Source organism: Xiphophorus couchianus, chromosome 17 (assembly GCF_001444195.1).
Source record: "Xiphophorus couchianus chromosome 17, X_couchianus-1.0, whole genome shotgun sequence".
Taxonomy (NCBI): Eukaryota; Metazoa; Chordata; class Actinopteri; order Cyprinodontiformes; family Poeciliidae; genus Xiphophorus; species Xiphophorus couchianus.
In genome coordinates this window covers 6001124-6027979 of record NC_040244.1, presented here as the reverse complement: position 1 = coordinate 6027979, position 26856 = coordinate 6001124, and the positions used below count along the sequence as shown (strand labels likewise).

At 38.7% G+C, this 26856-nt stretch overlaps 1 protein-coding gene across 1 annotated transcript; it reads right to left on the bottom strand.

Moving 5' to 3' along the window:
* Positions 1–6471: 6471 nt before the first annotated feature.
* On the bottom strand, positions 6472–25955 carry dcn (decorin). Its single transcript, XM_028043601.1, has 8 exons — positions 25523–25955; positions 16254–16480; positions 12329–12441; positions 10619–10832; positions 10282–10395; positions 8690–8783; positions 8223–8361; positions 6472–6838 (listed from the first exon to the last, which is right to left on the bottom strand). The coding sequence occupies exons 2-8, from the start codon at positions 16459–16461 to the stop codon at positions 6638–6640; spliced, it is 1083 nt and encodes a 360-aa protein (XP_027899402.1). The 5' UTR covers positions 16462–16480; positions 25523–25955; the 3' UTR covers positions 6472–6637.
* Positions 25956–26856: the final 901 nt, after the last annotated feature.

Genomic DNA, 26856 nt, shown 5'->3' with positions numbered 1-26856 from the left:
AAAATGATAGGAAGCGGGGGAAAAAAATCCAATGGAGTTTTGTGCAAATGATAAATATCTTTTATCCTTTGAAAGATTCAAATTCAATTCAGTTTATTTATATAGTGCCAATTCACAACAAATGTCACCGCAAGGCACTTTATAAAAACCATTTCAATGCAGTCATACACATTTCAACTGATCCCAGATATCAAACAGTACAGTAAGCTCAGTTAACACACATGTTATAGAAAAGATTTCATCTCTTCAGAATGCATAGACTCCTTTATTTATTAAAATGTTCCATTGGTAGGTAATTTTAAAGTAATCTGACAGGTTTTGCTGCAGATCTTCCACAATGTCATGAACCTGTGGATACCAATAAAGTTATTATCAGGCTTTACCAAAATACAACTAACTTTTTTGCAAGACGTGTCTCTAAATCATGTTCAATCTCATTTTTTAGAAACATTCTTTCAAGGTAAAGAAGGTAAACTTCGTTAGGTACACCTGTCCAGTAGCTTGTTGACACATGCCAGTGTCATGGCAGCAGCTCAGTGCACATCTGACATCAAGAGCATCTTTGGGTTGTGAAGGAACAAAAAAATCTCATCATGATGTGAAACTGGCGAATCTGCACCAACTGCAACCAAAATCTGAGTTTTTAAAAATGACGCCTTATTGAATCTACATCACAGAGAAATAAAGCAGTTCATAAGGCAAGAACCAAGGGCGACGTAGCCCTCATGAAGCTAGGACTGTACAGAATGTGAGTTAAAGGGAAAGATGAAATGAGCACCTTTAAGAGGTTGATAGGGCCGACAATGTACCAGCTAATTACTGTGATAAATATTTGTCTTTCGCTGGTCAAACTATGCTGTCAACCCCAACGAGCGAAGCCAAATAATAACAATAAAAAATGTATAAAATGTTGCTAATAATTCTTTAATGGGTACTATTATTAATTAACCACACATTAAATATTTTTGCTTAGCTTTATATATTACAATCCATGTGAACCTAGAAAAAGCATATATAAAATTACTAGAACTATAATGTACATGTAGCAGAGGGAATTATTGTTTCTCTATTTTAAATAAAAATAGACAAAACTTAGCATGCAGATTCTTTAAAGGGCATCTAGAGATTTGGTTTCCTCTTTAAAAGCATCTCTCTCCAACTTGAGCCTAATTAGCTAATCAAAAATATTTATTAAGTAAAAAAATGATCCATAAGAAATTAGAATACAAACTGTATGCGTTGGCTGTGAATGCAACGCTAATACATATTTCCAGCACATGTTGAAACAGGAAAAAAACAAAAAAAGTACAGCTGGAGCCCACATGGCCATGCTTTGTCAAAGGGCACACATATGGAGATCCAACCAAGCACATTAGCAAACAGGATATTCTCAGGCTTCTTGGCGCAGACACACAGGAGCTTCTAATAAAACCTCAGACGGCCCCCAGACACCACCTTATGTTCCTGCCCGCGCCTTAAACCGAGACTCATGCCCTGGGCAGGCCCGGCCGTTCCCTCACCCTGAGTCTCATGGGCTCACATGTGCCCAGAGGCGACAAAATCCAAGGCGGAGATCTTCTTAAAGCACATGACGTCTACTTCTCTTTGTCTGAGTCATCTTGCATCACAGAACCGACATGATTTTTAAAAAAGAATCCCCAAATCATAAAATGCAATGTATCTTGAACCACCTAAAAGGTCGTTATTGTTTTTGATATATAAAACATCATGCTTGCAGTTAAGTTTAACACACATTGCTAGGGTTTCAGAATCAGTGTCGGCATATGTTAAAAAGCACACTAAAATTAGTCGTGATGTTTTGGAGTTGGACAGATTGAAAATAAACACCTGTTTTTTTTCTTTCAGGATCTTGTCTCTTATCTGTTTTGACAAGGTTAAAGAGCTCAGGCTACTTTGGCTGCATAAGCGCCACAGTAAAAAAAACAAACAAACACACACACACCCCTACAAACACATGTGAAAACACACACTTAAACAAGTGTGCGCAAATGTGATTTTAGTGAACAGTCAAACACAACCTTGGCTATTCCGCCTGCCAGTGGCTGCATATGAGCTAAAGCTGTCCGACACGCATGTCTAAACACACAGGAATATTTGCCGTAAGCCTCAAGCTAGAAGCTATAGGTGCCTATAGGGTCCAGGAGATAAATGTCTCTTCAGATCCTTTAGTTGAACCATGCTCAGGGGAGCAATTCATGGAAAGAGGCGGACAGGGTGCTGGTCTGGAAATCACCACTTGGTGGCAACAGATTGAAGTGCAGAGCTGAACTCACTCTGAAAGTTTTAGGATGAACTCCAGAACTCAAACACTGACGCTTTGTCCTGTTGCAAAGCGTCAGGACAAAGCGTGATGCAGAAGTTCAAAATCGCATCACGTGGAGGGAGCCGTAAGGTTGCATTTTCATCTGCATATTTGTTGTTAACGTATCTGTTAACAACGGAGTCCAACACCTTTTACTTTGTTAAGTCATAAACTGTGTGGAATGCAATGAAATATGATTCAGAAAATGACTACTCACTCACTTTTGTCTTGACATCTGGTCTTAATTTATGCAGGTGCACCTCAGTAAATTAGAATATTATTGAAAAGATTTCTGTAACTCAATTCATAACGTGAAACACATTGTATTTACAAACAGACATGTTTAAGCCATCATTTCTGACAATTATGTTGATTTTTTGCTTGCTTCTAATGAAAAAAATGACCTTTAATATAAGAACAACAGAAAAATGGACTTAATAGAAGTAGGATTGATACCCTCTGAAAGGTTGTTTTACAATTGTTTGCATATTTACTCTATTGTAGTTATATTGTCCTCCTCCATATTCATATGGTTTTGATAGACAACAGACCTGGGATAACAGATTTAGTTATCCCAAGGTTTAAAAAACAGCTTGAATTCTGGCGCTTTTCTGTGGAACGTGACTCTAAATTATTAACCAAAACTCTACCTATTTTCATAGAGCGTATTTGAAGTATTCAAAGGAAAATGTAGCTTGAGAAGCTGTAATATCTATAGGAGCAATGCTACGTGAGACGCTATTGGCTGACGTTTGCACCATTTATTTTTCTTTTAGATCTCTAAAACATGTCAATATCAAACGAATGGCTTATTACCAGCCTCTCCAGAACCTGATCATCAACCTTTGTAGTAATCCAGCTATTTGATTCAGGTGTGCATGTAAAAGTTGCAGGACATTAACTCTTGGGCTGAGGTTTGAGACCCTTTTGCTTTAGTCTGTAACTTCGAAGGCCAGAATTGTCATTTTGAAATAGACCCTGAATTATTGTTGGTAATCTCTTGGAGTAGCTGCAGCGTAGGGTTGTCTTTGCTCTATTTTCAGTCAAATAATACTCTTAACCTTTCTAAAGTCACCACTTTGGCAAATACTATCAAAGATTTATTACACTGTACTCGCAGGACAAGAAAAATGACTTTGGTAGGGTAATAACTTCATCATGACACCATTTCAAAGCCACTAGCTTGTAGATTCTAGTTTCCTTCGACAAACTAGAACCTGTGTAGTATCTGTCTGCCTCATTAGCCACAAAGCACCAAGCCAACAAATCAAGGGTTTTGAAGACGCGCGCCCATCTTTTGAGAAACTAATTCAAAGCTGCTAAAGTCATTCACACAGAAGGCAGGAGTCATCAATTTGAAATAGAGCCTTTGTACAATGACTTGACTTGAGTCACAAATGCTACAAACAGCTGTGCTCTTAATAATCATTGTGGGGACTGATTCAAGAAGGTTTAGGTCCCAGATTGTTAGCTGCAGGAAGAAGATATTGCAGGAATAATTCTTTTATATATATATATATATATTGATTCTATATTTACCAGAAATGACTCTATACAAAAATGATTTTAACATAAAAAAAACTTGAATATAAAAATAAATCAATTTGAGAACATAAAAAAAACAAACTCATGATTACAGGATATAACAATTTACTACATGAAAACATATCCTATATTCGTACTTGTGTGGTAAGCCAAAAAAGACAAGTAATTGAATGAAAAATAAAAATTGTGGTTTTGTGCTACTGCTGCACTGCGGACCACATTATGATGCTGGATAAGAAAAATGGCACTACGAGGCACTAAATCATCTATACGACACATTAGTCTTCAAAATGTGCTTTTTTAACTCAAAACACAACTAGTAAATGTCATATGGACCAAATTTATTTTTGCTTAGTGTAAATAGTCATACTAAAGTATCTTAAATGGCTGGAGGATAATAAATCTGCAGTGGAGCATGAAATGGTTCTTGTGCAAACATATATATTTTAAATTTTCAGAGAGCTAATCTATGATAACTTTAACTTTAACTTAAAGCGTAACTTTAACTTTACATCTGCCACTTTTCCGATTATACTCATTTTGTGCCATAATGTCGAGGTAAATTTGTTTATTTGGTGAAAAGTTAAGGCTTAAAGCGTTGAAGTGTTAAATCAAATGTGTTCTCTCAGTCTGGGTGATCTCCCCTGGGAAAGCTGGCTTCCTCCCGCAAACCAAAGGCACGGCGAGCTGAACACTCTATGCTGAAAGTGTTTGCTGTCTGTATGTATATATTTATATTTAGATGCATATAATATCCAGAGAGTTCCCAGAGTGTTGGGAACTTTTAAAACATGGATGGAAATACATTTTATTACCATGCAGTATATAGTAATGTTGGTGCAGCCACTTCACTTTTGCTCAAAGCGCTCTTTTGATTAAAACCAATACAAAAGGAAACTTGGAGTCCCAGGAATAACTGCAGCTTCGTTCACATCTCATTGTGCAGCACATGCAGAACTGATTCCATTGTGTAAGTGTTTGGAGGAAGAATCTGACCCATATTTACTTTGACAGGACGACAGTTTCTGTGGTGTGAAGACACATCTGTAGGATAACTTATTGTTTCCAGATGGCAAGAAACCAGCCCTTTGTTCAAAGGAAGGATGTGATAGGGAGTACGTTGGACAACTTTGAAGTTCCCATCGGGGTGAAATATGTCGAAAGCTGAACTTCAGTTTAGTTTATTTATATATGTCTGGTCAGACCCCCTTTTTCTGAATAGAAACATCTGTTTGGGTGTTATTTTATGTAACATTTTGACTTAATCTGGGCTTGTATTTATATTTTTGCAACCCAGTGTGGGTTAGTGAAGATCAGTAGTTATATAAAGATTTACATATATGTTAAATGCTGATTAACCAACCCATAATCAATTGAATGCAAACTACTTACCAACAAGTCAGTAGTTTACCCAATGAACATCCTTCTTGCTGTTATGTGTCTTGTCTTGTGTGCTTGCTAGTCAATTTTTCAGCCAATCCCACATTAATACTGACGTAAATTCAGAAAATTTCAAACATAAACAGAAATGCTACTTTTTTATTAGTACTTTTATTTTGTTTAGGACACCTTAGCTGGAGCCCCGGCCCCGGGAAAAAAAAGAGAAACACCTTTCCTGCTGATATATTAAGTCTGAGCTAAGGTAAGTGCCTTGTGCCTTTAAGCATTGAGAGGTTTTTATACAACATTTATATACAGCGTCTATACATACAACATTCACACCAACACGGGCGCTTTGGACGCACCCTCCAATTTTTCATGACGGTTGAAGAGAGAAAGGACAAGTAGGGAAAAAAAGAAAAGAAAAAGGGAAACACATATGCGCATTAACGAATGATTTCAAAAGCACTTGGTTCAAGTCGAAAGGTAAAAATTAAGAGCATGCATATAATCTTTGGAAGTGACATCATCTGTTCAACACATATATTGTTTATTCTAACTTTCTGAAGCCATTTTCAACTCGTGTTGAGGAAATCGCTGGGGAGAGAAACAGAGGATGGAATATGATGAAGAACATGTAAAAACTACACTGCTGTAAGCAAAAGAAATCACAATGTGGAACAAGACACTGTTGCTTTTATCTCTATTTTTAAGTAAATACAATACAAATGGAGAGCTGAGTTCTGTACTGTTTGTTGATGTTACACTCTGGAAGCCGTTCATATTACACAGGTATTAGCTAGTACATACCAAAATAATAACAAAAGAAAAATCAGCTGTTATTTGTCATTTAAAACACAGGTTGCTCTTGCTGCCTGCTCTGCAGGCCAGCTGTATAATGAATAGAGGAAGACAAAGTTGAACTGAGTAAGATTTGTGACATCGCTCCCCCTGAACGAGGTGTCTTTTTGGTCTGGGTTCGTCTCTGTGTTGATCCACTGAATTAATTAACATATGCAAATTAATGCGCTAAAACACGTATGCAAAAAAATGTAAAATCAAAGAAATGAATTGCTTAACTAGTTCCATGAATGATATGTTGTGTGTGAGTCCCACCGAGATGTGCGAGTGTTTACTATGAGCCATGTGTATAACCGCTCCACATACCCTGAAGCTAAATATTGAGAGAGGAATGTTGTGTTTAAGGTCCATGTCTGCTGGAGCGTTGGAAAGCAGAGTGTAGATTAATACGTCATAATTTGTACGCTGGCAGTGGTGGAAAGGAGAAGTGGTGGGAGTCAGTGTTGTGGGGTTATGGTCTAACACACACTTGCAAAACGTTCATGCTCTCATCTATAAACACATTCTTGCTCGCGGAGGAGCTCGGCTCTACTTCTTCCTGTAGTTTCCGAGCTGAATAGCGGAGCGGTCAAAGACGCAGCGGAAGGTGATTGGCTGAACTTCCCAGTAGGGTACCGGGTTGCTGAACAGGCTGATACCCGAGTACATGGCCTTCTTGGTGTTGAAGCCAGGGGGGCAGAAGTCCTCCGTTCCCACAGCGCCAATCTTGTTGGCGTGGAGGTAGACCACCTGGAGACAGGATTGAAATAATTACAACATGTGGTTAGTAAATGAGACGGGCACAGCTATAATTTAGGTTTCTGAAGAAAAGGTAAATAAAAATGATGATATGTCTCTAGATGAATTGCTCAGATAAGTCAAACATTCAGAATCCTTCGCGTATGCTGCTCATACATCACTAGGCTGTCAGTAGGAGTAGAGATTACAAAACTACAATGCTTTTAAGACATCAAGGTGTTACCAAATCAACTGTGGGATTAAACTCTGCACTTCGGTGCGGTGCATCAATCACACATCGATTGGCACATTTAACATAAATAAGATGCACTGCACTGAAATGCACTGAGCAAAGATTGATAACTATATTCCTGCCTTTAATAGTTTTTATCAGAAACATTTAGGATTTTCAATAGAACAACAAGCAACAAGCTTAACAACAATCTCTTAGGAAAGTGTGAATAGTCATTATCTCGTAATATTGCATTTCCTCCTACTGATGTAAACATTTTGAGTTATTTGAAATTGCTAAAGTCATCTGAATTTGTTGGTCTTTCAGCGCTCTGAGGATTTACTCATGTTTCTTCAATCTTTCTATGATACAACATCCCTTCTATGTTGGAGGTTTGTCCTGTTTAAGCCTCAGACATTTACTTTGGTGTGTTACTGATTGTTGAGTTAAGAGTAAACACGTTGATTTCAAAAGAGCTGGCGGAGGCTTTTGATAAGATGACATCACAGCTTATTGAAGTCCGGTGAGGAATATAACAAGATCTCAAAAGAATTTAAAATAAGACCTTTGACTTTAAGGAACAAAGTCTTCATATAAAAAAGTTTAGAAACCACTGTCACCATGTCCAGGTTTGGTAATACAAGCAGGTTCACCCTGAATGCAGATTGCAAGATGCTTAAACATGTCTCTAAAAATCATAAAATGTCATCAAAGTAATTCCAGTTTTAATAAAAGTGCGTGGTTGGATAATCAGAATATGTAACTTTCAGGGTCCTTAAGAAAAACCCAAATCCAGAATAAATTTAGCCAGAGAGCATGTAGACAAAAAACAGGACTTTAGGAGAAGCAGTTTAGGCCAAATTAATCTTTGGCCAAAAAGTTTGTCTTATTTGGAAACCAGAACAGAAGACATGTTTAGACATCTGCTGTGTATAAGAGGGCACCTGACAAATAAATCAGCTCAGTTTCCAAATGTAAAAAATGAATCTAATATCTAATTGTTTCTTTATTTTTTAAAATTTTTTTATTTCCTTTATTTATTCTTGACTGCAAATGGAGAATATTAGTTTCAGAAACGCTCCTCGGAGCAATTTAAGTGATGGCGCCTGGATTAGTAACATGTCGGCATTCGAGACTACCTATAATTCTGGAGCCATTGTGTACCTGGATGTATTTATGGTCAGGCAGGCCAGGAGGAACGCTGGTCAGAGCGTTGTTATCCAGGTGCAGCTCTCTCAGATGTGGCACGTTAGTTAAGCTGCCGTTTTCCACAGTGCTGATCTCATTGTAGCTCAGGCCGAGCCTGCAAGGAAAATAAGCGCAGTAATGAGTCATGCCTTTAAGAACCAAATACAAAAGAGCTCAACTGCCACAATTTGAAAAACGGAGCAATACTGTAAAAGTTTTTAGCCAATAAAGGAAGATATAGGAAGGAAGGAAGATAAGGGAAATGAGCATAAAGGTTTTTCATCGTACACATGCTGCTTTCAATCATCTTTCACTGGAGTGATTTAAGAATGTTTAAAGGCAAACAAAGCTGTGAGCGTTTATGCTTCTGAAAATGTTTACTGTTGGCATCAATGCTGGTTTACAGCAAGCAAAGCTAGAAAGAGAAGTGTCATTTTTATTACTTGGCCAGATTCTTCAGGCCTTTCAGGGTGCTGGATGTCACTTTGGTGATCTTGTTTGCGTCCAGGTGAAGCTCAGACAGAGAGCTAGGCAGACCTGCAAACCCAAATGAGACAGCATTACCATCCAGGCAGAGCTGAGGAACACCACAAAATAATTTCAACTCACTCATCAAAGCAAATTTTTATCAAATCGAATCCCTTTTCACAGACTCCTTTCAGAGGGTAAACAGCAAAATTTCCACTTACTCGTCTTTTTTGTGGTTTTCAGCAGAAGAAATTAATTCTAAGCTCTTGGAAAATACTTTATGTTAATTTGCGACTCTTCAGCGAATAAATCAACTGCGAGTGCATCGCCAAGTGCTGAAAGAGAAGCTAAGCCACACATATTTGTGTTCCTCAGCTCAGAACTGGTTGATTGTAATTCTTCACAGCTGAATTAAACTTTAAGTACCGAAGCTAAGATGAAATGTATTGTTCTGAAGTACAAGATAAGCTCAGTCCACTGACGTATGACAGACAAATTCAGTTGTTAGCAGATAGTTTTAGACACAGGTTCAAAATGAATATTTTACATTTTTAAAAAAATCTTCAGCTTGTCAGTCCTTGGAGACCATCGGTGCCTGGCCACAGATGTCATCTGTTCACAACACAAATTAACTAGTTTTTGATCTGCTTTACTTTTTCTGAATTGTATTTTAAAGTTTCTGGTAAAGCTCGTTATAATCGTGATAAAATATGTAGGTTTCTGTTTCAGATCAGACCCTATTCTTAATATTAGACAATAATAAGCTCACTTAAAACATGTAATTCTCAAAAATCAGAGTCAAAACATTCCTTTTTCACAGTCTACAAAAATATTTCAATAAATGTGTATTTTGATCAAAACTGAACAATTATTTCTACCAAGTCTTCTGTTAAAATAATAATATATTTGTGAGGATTTGAGTTTTCTTTGTGTTTTATTTTTGATTTTGGTGTCTATTGAGTCTCAGTGTTGTCCTGTCTATCCCTTGATTGTTCCCAGCTGTGTCTCGTTCCATGATTACCCTCTGTGTATTTAATCCCACCTGTGTTTCTTGTTCCTTGTCGGGTCCTTGTCTAATCTGTCTAGCCTCGTCTCGTTTAGTCTGCCGTCTGTTATTCAGTTGCAACCAGTAGTGAGCATTAACCGTCTGCTCATCTGTGCTGCCTGGATTTTTGGATTTTGGACTTTGGATTATTGTGCTTTTGTAATTTATTTCATCATTAAACAGCCATCATTCACTCCAACCTGGGTCCTCAGCGTCCACCTTACCACCTCCGCTAACTACACATCATGACAATATTTTGTCAATAGAGTTTCATCATCATCATGTCAGTCATCTTTTTAACATCCAGAAATATGAAATTTTGTTCAAATGAGAAGAAAAGTGTAGCAGTCCCTGCAGAGTTAGTGTTTCAGCATATAATCTAGGGAATCGAGATCTGATAAGTAAGATACAAAAGATGATCCACAGACAACCTTTGCAACTACAATCGCCCATTCAATTGTTAACGTCAATGCATTTGACTTTAATTCTTGTTTGTGGCGAGTTGTGGAAACGAAGCCTTACCTTTAGGAATTTCTGTGATGTTAGTGTCTGCAATTCGTATGTAGGAGACCCTCTTCAGGTCAGCGAAGGCACCAGCTTCAACTCCTGCACTCTTCAGAGGGTTGGACCCAAGTTCTAAAAAAAAAATAAATAAATAATTAGTTAGGTATGGAAGTTTGCTTCTTCCAAGAATGTTCAAAGGACTCAAACCAAAAATGTTTTGAATATTCAGCAGTGCAAAAAACTGCAAGATGGTGAAGATTTGCAAGAAAATCAAACAATACTTCTATGTCTACCATAATCACTTTTAAGTATTCCAAGTTAAGTGGATTTTAAATATTTTTCTTTCGTCTCATACCCATCACAATGACCTGGGACATCCCCTGGAAGGAGGCCTTTTTGATCTTGGTGATCTCATTCTCGTGGATGCGAAGCTCCTGCAGGCTCTTGGGCATGTTGGCCGGCATCTCCTTCAGCATGTTCTTGGACAGGTAGAGCCGCTGCAGCTTGGTGAGAGGGCTGAAAGCTTTAGGGTGGATGGTGGTGATCTTGTTGTTCACAAGGATGAGAGCCTATATGGGAAAATACCAGTGAAATCGTAAACAGGGATTAAATGGAAAATATGTCTTCCTGCTGCCAAGTCCAGGAAACCACAACCTCCACAGAAATTTGGCTTCCAAAGTAGATTAAATGAGAAAATTGTATCGCTGGGATTACATTAAAAGACTCTTTAACACGTTCTCATGTAATTCTAAAAATATTGCAAACTGTACTCCTTGATATTTCTTTTTTTTTTTTTACATAAGAGTTATGCCTAAAGCTTTTCTCCTGGCAAAGTGAGAGGATGTAGCATTATGTGTCTGGGCCTTTCTGGTTAAGGGAAAAGAAACATTATAGTGGAGCAGCTTCTGCTCTCTGACTGAGCAATTTACAATAAATATGGCAGGTGCAAGAGTTGGAGGGTGTAACACCACCAGACCATAGAATAAATCAATTATTTGCACCTGGGAATTTTAGTAGTATTAGTATGGATATATAAGTGATGTGGCTGACTTAAAATTAAGTAATAAGATAAATTATAAAGCTCCTGTCAAGATATATAGGTCAGAAAGTACTACAAAATTGACAGTAAAATGAGAGATTAGTCAAAATCAGATTAAAAATAATGGGGTTTTTACTTGCTTTTCAGAAAACGCTCTATCTCCTGTTGTAAGCTGATACCTGCTCATGCAGAGCTCCTAAAAAATCTTAAAGTATACTCTAAGAAGAAAGGGGAGTCCACATTGTTGCTTCAGCAGCAGAACCTGCCTTGGACAAAAGCCTGGCAGCTGCATTCTGGACAATCTACAGTTCAAATCACTAGTGATCCTGTTGAAGACTTGAATTTCACTCTTATGTAAAGTATTTGAGGGCTGCACAGTGGTGCAGTTGGTAGCACTGTTGTTTGCAGCAAGAAGGTCCTGGGTTTGATTCCCGGCCTAGGGTCTTTCTGCACGGAGTTTGCATGTTCTCCCTATGCATGGGTGGGTTCCCTCCGGGTTCTCCGGCTTCCTCCCACAGTCCAAAAGCATGACTGTTAGGTTAATTGATCTCTCTAAATTCTCCCTGAGGGTGTGTGTGTGTGTGTGCATGGTGTTTGTCCTCTCTGTCTCTGTATTGCCCTGCGACATACTGGCGACCTGTCCAGGGTGACCCCGACTCTCTGGAGAAAGGCACCAGCACCTCTCCCGACCCCACTAGGGAAAAGGATGCTAGAAAATGGATGGATGTAAAGTATTTGACCTTATTTTGGGAACATTATTTATGCCTCATTTGTCCAGGTGGCTTTACACCTAAATTACAGCAGCTCAGTTTCACCACACTGCATGCAGCAAGTCGATTACTTTTTTTTCTCCACACATTTTTGTATTTTGTCTTTGACGTTTTAAGAACTGTGTTGATAAGCAATTATGACTAGTATTGGTCATTCCTGTTCCAGTTCTTCTAAATTGTACAACAGCAATATTACTGGGAATAGCACCAATTATTTAGACATGAAAAATAATAAATACATGTTAACGATAATTACGTGTAATCCTTTCAGGTGCTTGAAATCGCTCTCTTTGATCTCGGTGATCTTGTTGTTCTGCAGGTCCAGCAAAGTGGCATCGTCAGGAATGTCAGCAGGAACTTCCTTTAGACCTGATGGTGAAATTCACAAGAGAAACAGCTAAGGTGGATGTTATGCAGACGTCCACTAACAGACAGAGCTAGGTTTGCACGTAATATAAAGCTAAACAGATTTTACCAAAGAAAAATAAAAGTTAATTAAGGTAAAATCCTATGGAGCATGTAAGAAACTGCAAAAATAAACTGACTGCCGTCTTAAAAGCAGAGAGCATTCAAGTAAATCTGTCTAAATACATAATGAGATCTTGATATGTGTAGATAGATAGAAAAAGAAAATTATAGAAAAGTTTATTAATCCCATTTGGGATTTTCCCTCACTGAAATTGTTATCAAGAGGAGGAAGCTTTAGTTTCAAATCCAACTCCCTGAAAACCTGAGATGATTCTGATAGTTTAAAAAAAAAAAAAATCTTTTCTTGTGTGCAACTTTTAATTGCCCTGTGTATGAATGGCGCTGTACAAATATTTGTCTTGGTTAAACTCTAAAGAGATGGTTGACTGCTTTCAACTGCTGTTTATTCTCACAAGAATATTTATCTCAATGAAAGGAAAAAAAAAAAAAAATCCCGGAATGTTGCTTTACAGTCCTTAAAGTTTCCAAAACAGGGGCTTTCCAGGGCGACTAAATAACTACTTTTTGTGCTCAGAGGCACATATGGTGGAAATCGACCCTAAAACAAATTTCCTTTGGAGTAAATAAGCGACTGCATACCTGGACAGCAAAGTCACACGGAACTGTTTTACTTGGCATTGGGTTACTGAAAATCCCATCTGTTTTGAAAGTCCTACAGTCTGGTGAGGTGGACGGTTTAAAAAAAAACAAAAAACTTCACAAAGACAGGAGATATGTCTCAGTGCACACACAACAACTCAAAATAGAGAGTTTTTATTTAAAACAAAGAGACATTTAATAAACTGTTTAACAAAGAATGGCTCTCCTTGAGTTTCTGGTCTACCTAACCTTTGGCCCAAAATCTTGTGATGACTGCAGACAAACATCACTTCTTGCAAGCTGTTTTTTTTTCCTCTGTCAACTTTTCCAACTGCACAGTGAATGATCCACAAACCATCACAGCTGTTTGCGGTTGCTGCCTCATTTACTTTGAGAAAAGTCAGACTGGCTCATCCTTCTGCATTTATCCACAAAACCTGAGAAATACGCTGAAATAAATATACACTATACTGTACATTATTTTTGGCTGACTTAGAAGACATGAAAACATGCTTTTGAGGCATTTATTAGCAAATTATATAACATTGGATAGTATATGTTACACATTATATGACTATATCCCAAATATGCACTCTGAAAGCACAACAAAAATCTGAATATCATGCACATTTTTCTCAAAGGTTTCATTTCCAGTAGATTGATCAGCGATTGGGCAACATGGGTTGATCATCATCAAACACTTTCAATTTTGAATGTTTCTCTTTTCAGCAAATGATGAAATTAAACCAAACTAGTTTTGATTTAGGAAGCAGTTACTTTCTCCCACCGGACCAGGTCAGTTTGGACAGAAAACAAAATGTGTTATCTAAATAAGTGTGAAGTAAGTGGCAAAATTGTTTCCCTTCCTACAATTTGCAGGCATGTCCTTTTAATGACAGTTTTGCTTATATGAGACTTTGGTAAGTTGAAAATTTTTTTTGGCTTTTGTTTTGGCTGCAAGTTCAATTGTCGATTTCTGGAAGCTCTTTCTTCTTGGCAAAGGTCAACTGACAGTTTGAATGTTTCCAATTTTTGAATTTGAAAGTTTCTTTGCCAGAATTAATCACATACATATTGAAATGGTGAGCAGAGCCCTCAGTATGGCTTGTGCTTGTATGAGTTTGAACACTGATGTTTACTCCTGCTCATATTTAAGCCGCGGAGTGTGAGTGTGGGCGTGGGCGTATATATGTGTGTGTGCGTGTGTGTGTGTATGCCAGCAGGTCTGGGAAGCAGATGGGGGTTCAGTGACAGCAGTGCTTATGTAGAAGTCGAGGACCCAGGCAAAGGGCGACATCTTTGGGGGTACAAAGCCAAACGGAAATGATAATTTTTCCCTTTAACTGTCTTTATCGTTAACATTTGACACATCAACTCTTTGGAAGTAAATAAAGTTGCCTTATAATTTACATTCTGATTGATCCTCTGAATCCAAAACATCTCCTGTCTGTCTGCTGCTGTTTTATTTTATCCTCACAGAATCCCCAGCGGGTCCGCCTCCCTTCCTCCTAATCTTTTCTCTTCAAGAACAAGCCTCTCCCTTTAAAAACATCACAAAAAAATATCTAATCCTGCTGCCTGGCTTTCCATTTTTATGTAATAAGTGCTATTCCTTAGACGGCGTCTGCAGGGATGACTCAAACTGCTGTATACTCTATACATCAGATAAAGCAAACATTGCAGATAAGCTCCAAACACCAAGCACGATGGCTGAAAAAACTGTTTAGATTACGCATAAGTAAAAAGAGGTGACCAAGTAATTGTAAAGTAAGCATTTTGCTGAGAAACACATCCTGGATTGTTTTAGGGGTTGCTCAGGACTTTCCAAAGTCGAGAGAAAGCTTTAATCTTCCTCAATGTTTAAGAAAACTAATTTCCCAGAAAGAGCAGATCATGCATTTGTTACAGGAAGTGAAGCAAGACTCAGAGCATCTGTGAGCGATTAACATATCAACACATGGCCTCATGTTCTCTGGAGAACTTTGCAGTAATGTGTAACACAATACACCCCTCGGATGACCGAGCCGGGTTTGGGTGGGAGGGTCGGTGACTTACTCCGCTTTTAAAGCATTGGTGTAACTCAGCTTGGTTAGATTTCAGTAAAACTACTGCAGCACCCGTCTGACCTCAGGGCCTGGTACAATAAACTGGGCGCAGTACTCTGAAATCTGGGCCAAAGAATCAAATGGAAGACTGCAAGAAGAAAATGGATGTGGAGGCACTTGATGTGACTTCACGACTTCACTGCATTTATTTATTTTTTTACTTCAGAATCCCAAAAGTGGCATTTCCATCAACATATAGGGTTGATAATATAACAAATGAGTTCCTATAATGAGGCTGGAGGAGCGCTTAGTGAATGTTAATTTTGTTGGATTATATGAATTAAGCCTAACTGTTTTGACAGTGGCGCACGGTGCTTTGAAATTACAAGTTTGCGCTACAGAAACTGTGCCAGTTGAAAGTCGTTACATAACTTTGTTGTGGTCATCATAAACATAACCTTGCAAAAACTGATGCAGAAACTCTTATTTGATTATAAGCTTGATTTTGGTTAGACTCCAAAGAAAAAAAACCCCTCAGGAGATGTTTTTACTGCTTAATGTATCTCAGGCATTTATTGGTGTTTCCATTTGCTATTTTTTATGTTTAGGCATTAAAATACTTAATAAAAAGCTTAGGTAGAGCTATTAATTTAGACAAATTTCTACATTTGACGGTATTATCCCCTCCTCTAAAACCCACCTTGTACTGTAGGCAGGATCTGCAGTTGGATGACATTACTAATGCCATCCAACATCCTCCAACAACAAAACTTAATAATTGTTAAGTTTTAATAAATTATATTCCCCTGATTTGCATATACTTCTGAGTTGTGGCTTTCATTTAAGGTTTTCATTTATTTTGAGTTCCAAAGGTCTTGAAACTTTTTAAAACGTTGTCAGAACTGAATAATTGCAACGTTTTCTCTTGTTAGACCTGCTTCCCACTAGATCAGGACGTGGTGCAGTCTAGATTCACTTTGAAACGGGACATTTTTTAAATACAAAAATTACAAAATGAGCTGCACTTTTCTTTCATGCGAGCCATCATTTGGGTGTGCGCTGCTTTACCAAGGTCAGAGCACTGGATCACACGGAGGTGACACTGGCATCTGAATGGGCACTTCGGCCCTGCAGGGTCGCCAGGGGGGGCAGGCCCGATTGGATCAACCCCCGATCCAGCGTCGTCCTCCATCATGAAGTCTAGGAAGCCAGTTTGATGGAAGGGCAGAGCCCAGCAGGCGGTGACCAGAAGCAGGGAGAGGCAGGCGGTCCGCATGGTGCTGCTCGCAGAGAGCCTGCAAAACACACATTGGAAGGGATTAGTGACAAAACAAGATCTGTTCTTTCAAATACTGCTTCTAGTGCCGCGTTACTCATAAAAAAAACATAATATTGTGACTGATGAGGGTTTTAATTACAATTAAGGTTTTGATGGACAGATGTTCAGTTCTTGGTGGAAGGCAAAAGGTTTTACTTGGTTTGATTTGCATTAGGAGTCAGAACTTGAATCTGGGATTTACGTCACAATCGAGTTGATTGCATTATAGATGCATGAAAACAGGTGGAATGTGCTGGTTGTGATGCTGCTACTGGTTGCATGAAAGGCCTTTGGAAGCATTACGAATGGCAGTGTTTGGGTTAATATGCATTGTTCACCAATATGCCAAAAAACCCAAAAAAAACCCAGCTATATTTTGAGGTAAATGTGCCTGAGTTTTTCCATTTTGTTTTATAGTTACATTATGTAAAAAAAAGAGAAAATCTTCATTAGGGTGTATTACATTCTCATTGGATAAAAACACTGAGAAACCACTTCATGGCTTTGTGTAATTTAGCAAAAAATCTTAAGAAATACATATAATACTTTATTTTATAAAAGAAAACTATTTTTATGCTAAAAAATAACATACTGACAATTAGCTTCATAATAATGTTAACTGTAATATTCATATTTTATTGCTTTATATCAGTGCAAAAACTTGACAAGCAAAATTCCAGTTGTCATCCTGCTCTTTATTGTACTACAATTTGAAATTAGCTGGTTAGTTAGTTGTGATATATTGTTTGCATGGCTAGCTAGCCTGCAGTCAGCTTCTTTACAAGTTTATGGCTTAAAAACAGTAGTTCAAAAATAGCATTAGTGTACTGAGTGATGTTTGGGGTTCTTTCAATGCCCACACCATGACTTTTTGTATGTTTTTTTTTTTTGTAACTGGAAATGATTCCAAAAAAGCCAAATTTGCTTTCCTTTTAAGCTAGAGAAAAATGTAGCAGTCTACTTTCAGCCAGCTGTCCAGCAGTGTGGAGCAGCAGGTGAGGTATGGGCAGCAATGCATTATTACAGTAGAAACACAATGACCAAACTGTCTAAACCTCTGGCCTACTTTTAGATTTGTCTTGTCTTTGGTATTTGGCAGCTTCTCTAGCATGGCTCCTATTTTATTAAATAAGTAAATATATGAAGGACTTCATGGTTGTAAAAAACAAAGAACCTGAAAGGAGAGATAACATACATGCAGCTGTGAATGAAAGACTTACTTCCAAGATGTAACGGTTTAGCTGAGTGCATTGCTTTAAGTGGAAAATGCTTAACATTTTAAACAAAAAATCATTTGTCTACTTTTAGTTTGGCTGTTTTAGTCGGCAATTTCTGTTAGTGATCCATTTATCTCTTAATTATTGCAGACTTTTGGTGCTTTCCCATGGCTTGAGTGCTTTTCAGACTGTTTAAAAATTTTTTATGAAATGGAAAAATCCATAAAAGTAGTTATCCCTAACTGATGATACACTCTGTAGGGATTTCCCTTCACTCTCCCTCCATAAACTGTTTATCCATTCCTTTTTCTAGACTAAGCACTCATTTTGACACCATAAAAAGTGGTTAAACAATGACTGAATGCATCTGATGAAAAAAAATAAAATAAAAAATCCCCAAATTTATAAATTATCAATTTTCTTTACTCACTTTTTGTCAATTTAAAACTAACCAATCTTCTCCTAAAGTTGATGAGTACACCACTGGCTACTGCCACATCTGCAATAACTTTTACAGAAATACACAGGGAATGCATTGCAGGAAACTGCATAGCTACAACTGTAGACCACTGCTCCATATTTTCTCCTGCTTGAACATAATAAATCACAGAGATTGATTGTCTGTCAAGCATTTTATATTAGTAGTGGGTGTCAACAGCATCAGGAAGTTTCTGTTTACTATGGAAGCAGAAATCAGTGGGAACATCACACTTCCTTGTCTATTTCTAGGCTTCAACACAACTTAGATGACACATGCAGATGTTGTCTTAAAATCAGACACATACCAGACATCTGTAAAACCTGACCTTTTTCCACAGACACACACACCCACGTACAGTCGATTCGCTCTCGTTTTTGTTTTCTACACAGCAGAGAATCACATTTAAAGAAAAAGGAAAAGAAAACTGGTAAGAAGCCAAACCTGTTCCATCCGACGCGGTGCCACAATAATTGAAGGGCTGGTTTAAGCCGCAGCTCCAGCGGACCTTGACCCAAACATCATGATCGGGATGGGGAAACCTGCCCAAGACCAGCATTTGGCCACGGCCTAAAAGCAACTCTCAGCCCATTTAAATGATCTGTAAAGATGATGGGCTGTGCCTTTTATTTTATTTGTCTTGTGACCGTGTCCTATCTTGATAAATCTCATGTTTTTTTCTAATCATTTTGCAACAGACCCTATGTATAATACACTTTGCTGTGAAAATGTGTCTTCTGTCTTACACATTTAATCTGTTTTTGCTTTGTGTCACATTAAAATGAATTAGGGCAAATTTTCGTAACATAAATTTAACCCGAGCAAAACAAAAATTTGGTTTTCAAATGATGATTTAATTTATCCAAGGAACAAGCTACGCAACTGGCTCTGTTTGATAAACTAGTAAATGTGCCTAATCATTACCTGTACCACCCTTGGCAGCAGTAGCTCCCATTAAGAGTTTATTATACCTGTTAATGAGTTTCTTACATCACTGTGGAGGAATTCTGGCCCACTCTGAAGAACTGTTTAAATTCAACCACATTTGAGGGTGTTCCGACATGAAAAGGCCAAATGTGCTTAGCGTTAAGGGCTTTATCTACAAACAGTGTGCCAACTGTACACAAGAGCCCAAGAATCAAGAAGAGGATGTCAATAAAATTTAAAAGTTATCAACGGCAGCCATCCCAGTACTTCTGGCAACGTGGAGTTTTCATTCATAACAGTTGAGGTCAAACGGAGAAGAAAATGTTCAGGGGAACAACAGAAGCCAACAAGAGGTGTGAGTTAAAATCTTTGCAGCGTTTGATGTCTGTGTGAGATGGAAATAGCTGACCATTATAAATGCAGGTTAGGGTTACGTCAGGTCAAGGAATGAGAGCTGAGAGCGACGCTCTGACCCAGTAGTAATTATAGTCTCTGCCCACAAAAGCCAGTACTTTATCAAACTGTACGGCTCCAGTACTTTGAGGATTGAAATCGCATCCATCCAAGTGTTTTGTCTCCCGTTTTGAGCATATGACGTGTTAAGACATCTTTTACACGTCCAGTCTGAATCTGGAACTATGTGTGTCAGTGTTTGACTTCAGGGGAAAGTTTTCCAAGCAGTTGGAAACATTGCATCCTCCGGCTCCAGTCTAAGCACAGACCAGATCCAGGAGACGGATTAATTCAAATGTCTGACAGGCTGACTAAGCTTGGCGATGTTCGCTTTTCATGCTTTTGAAAAAGCTGACAGTTCAGTCCAACCAAAGCTTTGTAAGGAGACTCGGGAGCAGTGGTTCTCCATCTTGAGATGTTTATAGCCTCCCCAGGTCAAATGGAGCTTGTAGGTTCTTTTACTGGATATTTTATCTGAGTTGCCTGATTGGTACCAGGCACAAATCTTTCACAGAAATAAGCATCGTTTTTACCAGTTTGTGTTAAACTGATTGGACTTTCAATGTTGTATAAAACTGTGCTGACAAAGGCAACCATGTCAGTCTTGTCATCTAGCTATTAAAATCATAAAATACTAACATGTGGCCTGTTCTGTGATCAGAGACGCTCTGTTCCAATTCTACTTGATAAAAGCACCAGTACTCTGAGAATAACATTAATTTAACTGCTGTATTAATGGACCATAGCTCCTTGCTTTAACTGTTGGCCACGAGCGCATAAACAGATGCATACAAACATGTTTATTGGTGCTCCATTTCAAATGTTCTTCCATCTGTCTTGCCATCAAGCTGTCAAACATTTTCTGCAAACAATTCTGCAAATAGGCAAGAAAATGTGTTGTTAACGTTAATAGATTTCTTTCTTGCAAAAAAACAGGAAACCGGAGCTTTGTTGTAACTCATAACCAGTTTGTTAACAAAAGAACTGTTATTTATTTTTTTCTTTTTTAAAGATTGTTTTTGAAAAGTCTAACCACAATGTGGAATCTCAGCTTCAAAAGGTTGGGTCTTTAGGATTTCTCTTATATATATATTCTCTGTTTGGTGCAATTTCACATCTTTTCAGAATGAAAGATATGAGCCAAAATGCAACTCTCGGATCATGAGGTACAACCGGGAACAAAGTCATCTGGGTCAGGGTCGAGCAACTGCACTTCCACATTGTTAGGCTGTAAATGAGGCAGTTCAGGCATTTGATCAAGAGGCTTTTTGGGTGCCTCGCTTTGAGAGTTGTCCAAATTCCACTTGGAGAAAATCCAGGAGCAGACCCCGCAGACCCCAAACACATAAGGACTTTATATCCCTTGTGGCCCGGAAATTCCCTGGAAAAATCCAGAATGGACTGTGGAATATCACTATGGAGAGAGATTGACGTGTTACGTCTACCACCCAGTCTTGAATCGGTGGAAAACAACAAACGGATTGATGATGCACAAGTTTAGAAAATAAAACCTCGAGAATAGATTTGAGAAAAATGTCCATTCAAAGAGTTTAACAATAGATTAGGATTCCAAACATAGCTTAAATCCATGGCTTTCCGAGCTTTCCCAGCTGGATTAAGTTGGGATGAATGTATGGAAACAATACTCGAGACAACCTGCTGTAGCCCAGGCAAGAGTTTCTTCATTGCCATTCGAGTCACACACGTCCACCAAACTGGGAAGATGGCCAAAACTTTCCTCTTTCCTCCCTGTTTATGCACACACATAAAATCCTGGCAAAGGGTGGACTAGTGTGCTCAGACTAAAGCAATGTCGAAACAAAATGCTGCAGCAGCGCTTCTTGAAGTTTTTACTCCAAGCACTACTTCAGAAAACCTCTCTAAGAGTTTCTGTTTCTGATATAAAAATACAGCTGTACATGCTAACGCTTTGCAGACTTAAAATACGATTTTAGTTTATATTTTTCTCTGTCTCTGTGTCATTTTTAAGAAGGACATGGCATCTAAACATCCACTTGCCACTAATAGGGGAAAACTGTAAAGGAAAAATGTCCATTTTCCTCTAATTTAAAGCTGTTGCTCATTGTGAACCAACTGGTTGCATAACAGTTTGACTAATTTTTTCTGCTTTTTTTTTTTTAAGATGTTGAGAACCGCAATGCAAATCTCAGTAAGTCTATCCTGCAAGTAGATCCAAATCACTTTTTCACAGTTCAGTATACAGTATTCACCTATTCGGAGATATATATTTTTTAAGGATGTCCAAATACCTGTGTGTGGTGCACTGTGATGTTTTATGTTTTATGTAAACTCTCAGTAAGCTATAGAGCTGCAAATGTAACAGCTATTATAAAAAGAGCATGGCCTATTTTCCTATTTACAGCTACTAAAACCATAGTCATTTTTATTTGATCTATTTGTTGAATATAGATTTCTTCCAACAGATAAGGCGTTTTTCACTGCAGACCATGTGGTTCAAATTGAAAGAGAGGCTGTGTTCTGTGTCAGTGTTCAATGAAAGCGGAGCAGAGGGCAGCTGAAATGATCCTCTTCAACTTTTATGATGTTCAAGGCAAAGCTCTACATTTATGAAGATAAATGTAGAGCTTTTCAGGAGGTTTTCTCCTGGAGGTTTTCTTTTCACATTACCAAATGGAATGGCACTGAAATATGTAAGAAGAATAAAAACAGAGGTGGGACCATGCCAGTGCCAGACGTTTTAGCCAATGAAAACACGTTCAGCAGGAGCAAAATGTGAGTCAAATATATATTAACAAATGTAAAATCCATATTTCCAAAACAATATCAGGGTTTTCAACCTAGCTAACCCATGTTGGAGCTTCATATTGAGACAAAATACCTGCTACTGTCAAAAATACCAAGCGGCATCATAAACATCCTTCATAAGTGAGTTACAACTTAATTCCAAGTTTTTTAACCGTTGCCATGGTTGTCAAAGCATCATATTGAGTTGGTTCAGCAAATGATATGGTATGGATATGATATGGGTCATAAAAGCTCAGTCAGGGTTTTATCGATTTTTGTTCTCCAGCATAAAAAAACCCGGCCGTTTTACAAACCAACGAAGAATCATACTTCTCAAAATAAAAAAAGAAAAAGAAAACTGGCTTTGATTGTTGAGTTCTGGAAGATCAGTTCTATATTTGGAGTAGTACTTTCATATTTAGTAAATGAAATGTAGTTATAGTCTTTGAACGTCATACAATCAGTTGATTATTTCGAAAGTGACAAAAGTCCATTAAAAGCTCATTAAGCGTGTAAACAGAGGACAAATTAGTGAATAACACAACTAGCTGTAAAACTATCTTAGTCCAAATAACATTTTACAGTTATAAACAAATTGCTATTGTCTCTCTCTCAGCTGCACCGTATCATTCATTCGTTTTATGACTTGTCAGGGAATAGGGGTGTAGGGTGACATTTCCTCTGATGGCAGCCACCTTGTCTACTCTCCCTTCTTCTCATTTTTCTTGTATCTCCCATCTAGCCCTCCCTCCACACTCTCCTGACTCTTCCTTCTAGCATTACTAATGATTCCCAGATAGGAAGCATGGAGACCTTTGCATGAGAGAGTAGAGTAATTACCCTTTATTTCTTTGCCACTTTCTCTGTTGTTGGAGCCTTTACTTGAAATATTCAGACTAAGAAAACCAATGAGAAACCAGACTGAGTGTACACAAAAATCTAACAGTGATAGTCAAAAAATTGCACAAAACATACCTAAACTTTGTGCATTACCTCCCTGTTTCCTCCACCTCCCCCAAGGCCTGGGTTTGCGTCTGCAGAGCGGCTGTCGGCAATTTATCACTGTAAGGTATTTACTAGGCCACAGGATGTTTAAAACATAGGAAGCTCTTTAAGTCTGTCAGCAAATGAATGTGAGTTCCCCTCCCAACACATCATTCCGACTGTCGTCTGAGGAGTCAGAGGTCAGTGGTGTTGAGATATTTCTCCAAAGTTTGAGGATTTTCTGTTCTGTCCAATTCAGCTTATTTGTATCAGCACCAATTCGCAGCCAAATGAATCTCAAAATGCTTTATGAAGCCAGGTGAAGAAATGAAGTCAGGCTGGTGAACTCCTGCAGAAATCATTTGTGTAGACAGACTTTAATTCAGGTATGTACAATCCAGTTTAACCACAATTATAATGCAAAACAGTTAAATTCAGTTTGTCTTAACAATGACAGCACTTCCTAATCCTGAGCCAGCAGTTTCCTATAAAAATGTGCATGGAGATGTCCAAAAAACATCCCCAGAAGCTTCTTGGGATGTTAGGAAATCAACCTGATCTTCAATAGCTGCTTTCAATGTTCTTGCCCCAAAAACACCCGGCCAATGAACCTCACAGTCACTGTGATTCCTTCAACTGGAAGATCATTATGGGGCTTTCCGAACATGCCTGTGAGACAGCCAGTGGTTAAGCCACATTTCAGCTGTTTCGTGTGAAAAACCGTCACCCGACCATCATACCTCAACCTCATTATCAGTCTGCTCTGCACAGACGTGGAACAGCCTTCCCTCCCTTTTCTTCCCCTTTGCATCTCTTCCTCCCATTCTGTGCTCGCTGCTATTCCTTTTAAGTTTTCCTTTTTCTTTTCTGACCCCTCCGGTCATGGAGAGAGGCTCAAACGTGGAACTTTATGGCGTTCCAATGAGCAAAGTGGGGCAGGGAGAATGAGAGTTCCTGGCTACTGTCCATTTGATCCCAATTGTTCTCTTACTCTGCTTGACCTGGAAAAATAAAGTCCAGATGGAAAAAACGCTGCCTGTGTGTGCAAGAATCTGGGCCTTGCCTCATCCAGCACTTCCATTTGCTCATTGCTTTGAGTTTATTCTCGTACTTTGTGCTTGCCTTTTTTTCCTGTAGCTTTTATTTAACTCTCACTGCCATTTTTGATTCCATTTTGCCTCTCAGTTTCACTTTATTCACTACAACTCAACCACATTAGTTTCTGCACAGAAAAAAGATGTAATGAGTTAGCAGAGAGTTGTGCAGAGGCTTGCCGGGAAGCCTCCAGATGTCCCTTTGATGGAAGAAGCTGTACCATTACAGGATTAATGGCACCTTATGTGTTGCCAGGTAAAAAAAAAGGAAAACTCTTTCTTCATTTCCTCTTTTAAGCCGTTTACTTTTAAGTTGCCCCCATACCCCAAACCTTCAGGGCAATTTTTTTAGGTTCCTGCTGAGAAGAAACAGGCACTTCTTATCAGAAAGATAAGAGATTGGAATTTACATAAATTGGCTGAAATCTAAAATGTTTGACTAATGAGGGAAACTTTTTTTTATATAAAACCTTGACCAGTTATGGTGGCAGTTAAAGAACACAATGAAATAATCAAAGATGTTTTTTTCCCTCTTTCCCTGCATTCGTCTTTATGATTTCCCAATGGAAAAGATGATCCAGCAATATTTTGTTTCAGATGTTAACCTGGAATCAATCGAGTTGAAAACCAATACTTTAAAAAGAAAGCAACAAGCTCACTCTGTAAACCCCAAACATCATATGGGCCTCAACTGTGTATACTTTAAAGGCAACCGAGGGACCAGAAGAATCTGAAGTTGGGTACCAGCCTGATCAACCCTACCACACCCCCTTTCCTGCAGCCATTTCTCTTTTCTTGACTCTTTTTGTCCTGTATGCAGATTGAACTGATTAAGGAGTCTCCTCACATAATCATGAGTGCTGTGAGTACAGGACTTGGCAACATATCTGGAATATTACAGCACGAGAGCAGACAAAGGGGAGGAAGGAACGATGTAATGCTTATAAAAGATGAACAAACTAACTGAATCTCGAGACCTTTCACAAAACACCGCAACTATCTCGAGAGAATGACCTACTGCATTGAAATAAAAACCAAAGATGCCATCTTATCTACGGCAGATTTTCCAGTTTTCCCAGCCACAGACGAGTAAAACCTACCTGTTCTCAGTGGAAGCCAGGCAAGAAGAGTAGAAACCGATGAGATGAGCTTGACTTCCAAAATCCTGTCAAGTGGGCGGATGAGAGTACGAAGTGGCTGACGGGGCCTGTGGTGTTGTTTGAATCGGAGAGCGTGCAGCCAAAATCAAGCAGGTGTGCTCTCTCACAACAGGGGGAGGAGAGACGAACGGCGAGGAGGGAGAAGAGAGCGAGCGGGACAGGAGGGGAGAGGAGAGAGACAGAAGGAGGGTGGGGTCCGACCAACAAGCTCCTCTCAGGACCCAGACAATTGGTGGAGAACTTCCCCTCCGCTCCTGCTGTTCGGAGCCAAAAACAGCTGGAAGTGGAGAGGAGAGAAGGGAAAAAAAGAAGGGCTGCGGGAGTGGGAAGGAGACAGGGAGAGGGAGGAAAGAAAGTAAGAAAGTAGGAAGCAAGGCAGGAGTGGAAGAAAAAGAGGCAGAGAGCTGGAGTTTAGGATTTTAAGCAGCCACCCTTAGAGTGACATCTGGTAATGATAGGCCATGAGGAGCTCTGCAGACAATGCTGCACAAAAACTCCCCTTCTTCTTTCAGGTCATCTCATTCATTCACATGCAGCCTTTAAATGGACAACCCCAGAGAAAAAGTACAACTTCAGTAGTAGTGGCATGCAGTCCAATTTATTCAGCCACACTTTGTCCGGCTGAATAAACTGGAATCAATGCCTCGCTTCAGCACATTAAATCACGGTCAGCCTTTCTCGATGAACTCAGTTTAGGTTGCTTCATTTGTGAACTACATGTGGGAAGTAGAAGACTCTTTTTGAAAGGTTTATTTTTCAGACACATCTTTAGATAAGGCCAGTCAGTACTGAGCGCTTACGGAAACTCCTGAATGAAGTCATGGGGAAGAGTTGTTAGTTTTATAGTCCTGAATCGGTTTACATTTTTAACCACCGAGTTAAATGGTGTGTCTTTTTCAGGATTATATACTTATTGGTTTATTTATTATTTACCTTTTTAGTCATACCAGGACTGGTGTTTTTCTATCAAAAAGTTCTGTGTTTCTATCCTCCGTTTGTTGAAGCGCCACGCCTGTGTTGCGTATTTAAAATATCACACTTAATCACAACAACTCCTAGAATAGCAGAGAGCATATATTTGGAAATACAGAATAAAGTCAGACTGTTTTACTGTTTATTTTGTGAGATAAGAAATATTTTGAAAGCCCCTTGACATTTCTCACATTTTTCAAGTAGGTACCACGTAAACACTGTGAATGAAGGCACTTCCACTGCCAGAGGAATGAAAGCAAAAAATGCCTCCAGATCCCTCTTTCTTATAAATAAACATGATT

Bases quoted from the DNA above. Each gene is read 5' to 3' on its own strand.
- dcn (XM_028043601.1), bottom strand. From the start codon at position 16,461: ATGCGGACCGCCTGCCTCTCCCTGCTTCTGGTCACCGCCTGCTGGGCT. The intron at 12,442-16,253 runs GTAAAGCAGCGC...TTTCACCATCAG, and splicing joins GATCCAGTGCTCTGACCTTG to GTCTAAAGGAAGTTCCTGCT. The intron at 10,396-10,618 runs GTATGAGACGAA...TTTTTTTTTTAG, and splicing joins GTCCCAGGTCATTGTGATGG to AACTTGGGTCCAACCCTCTG.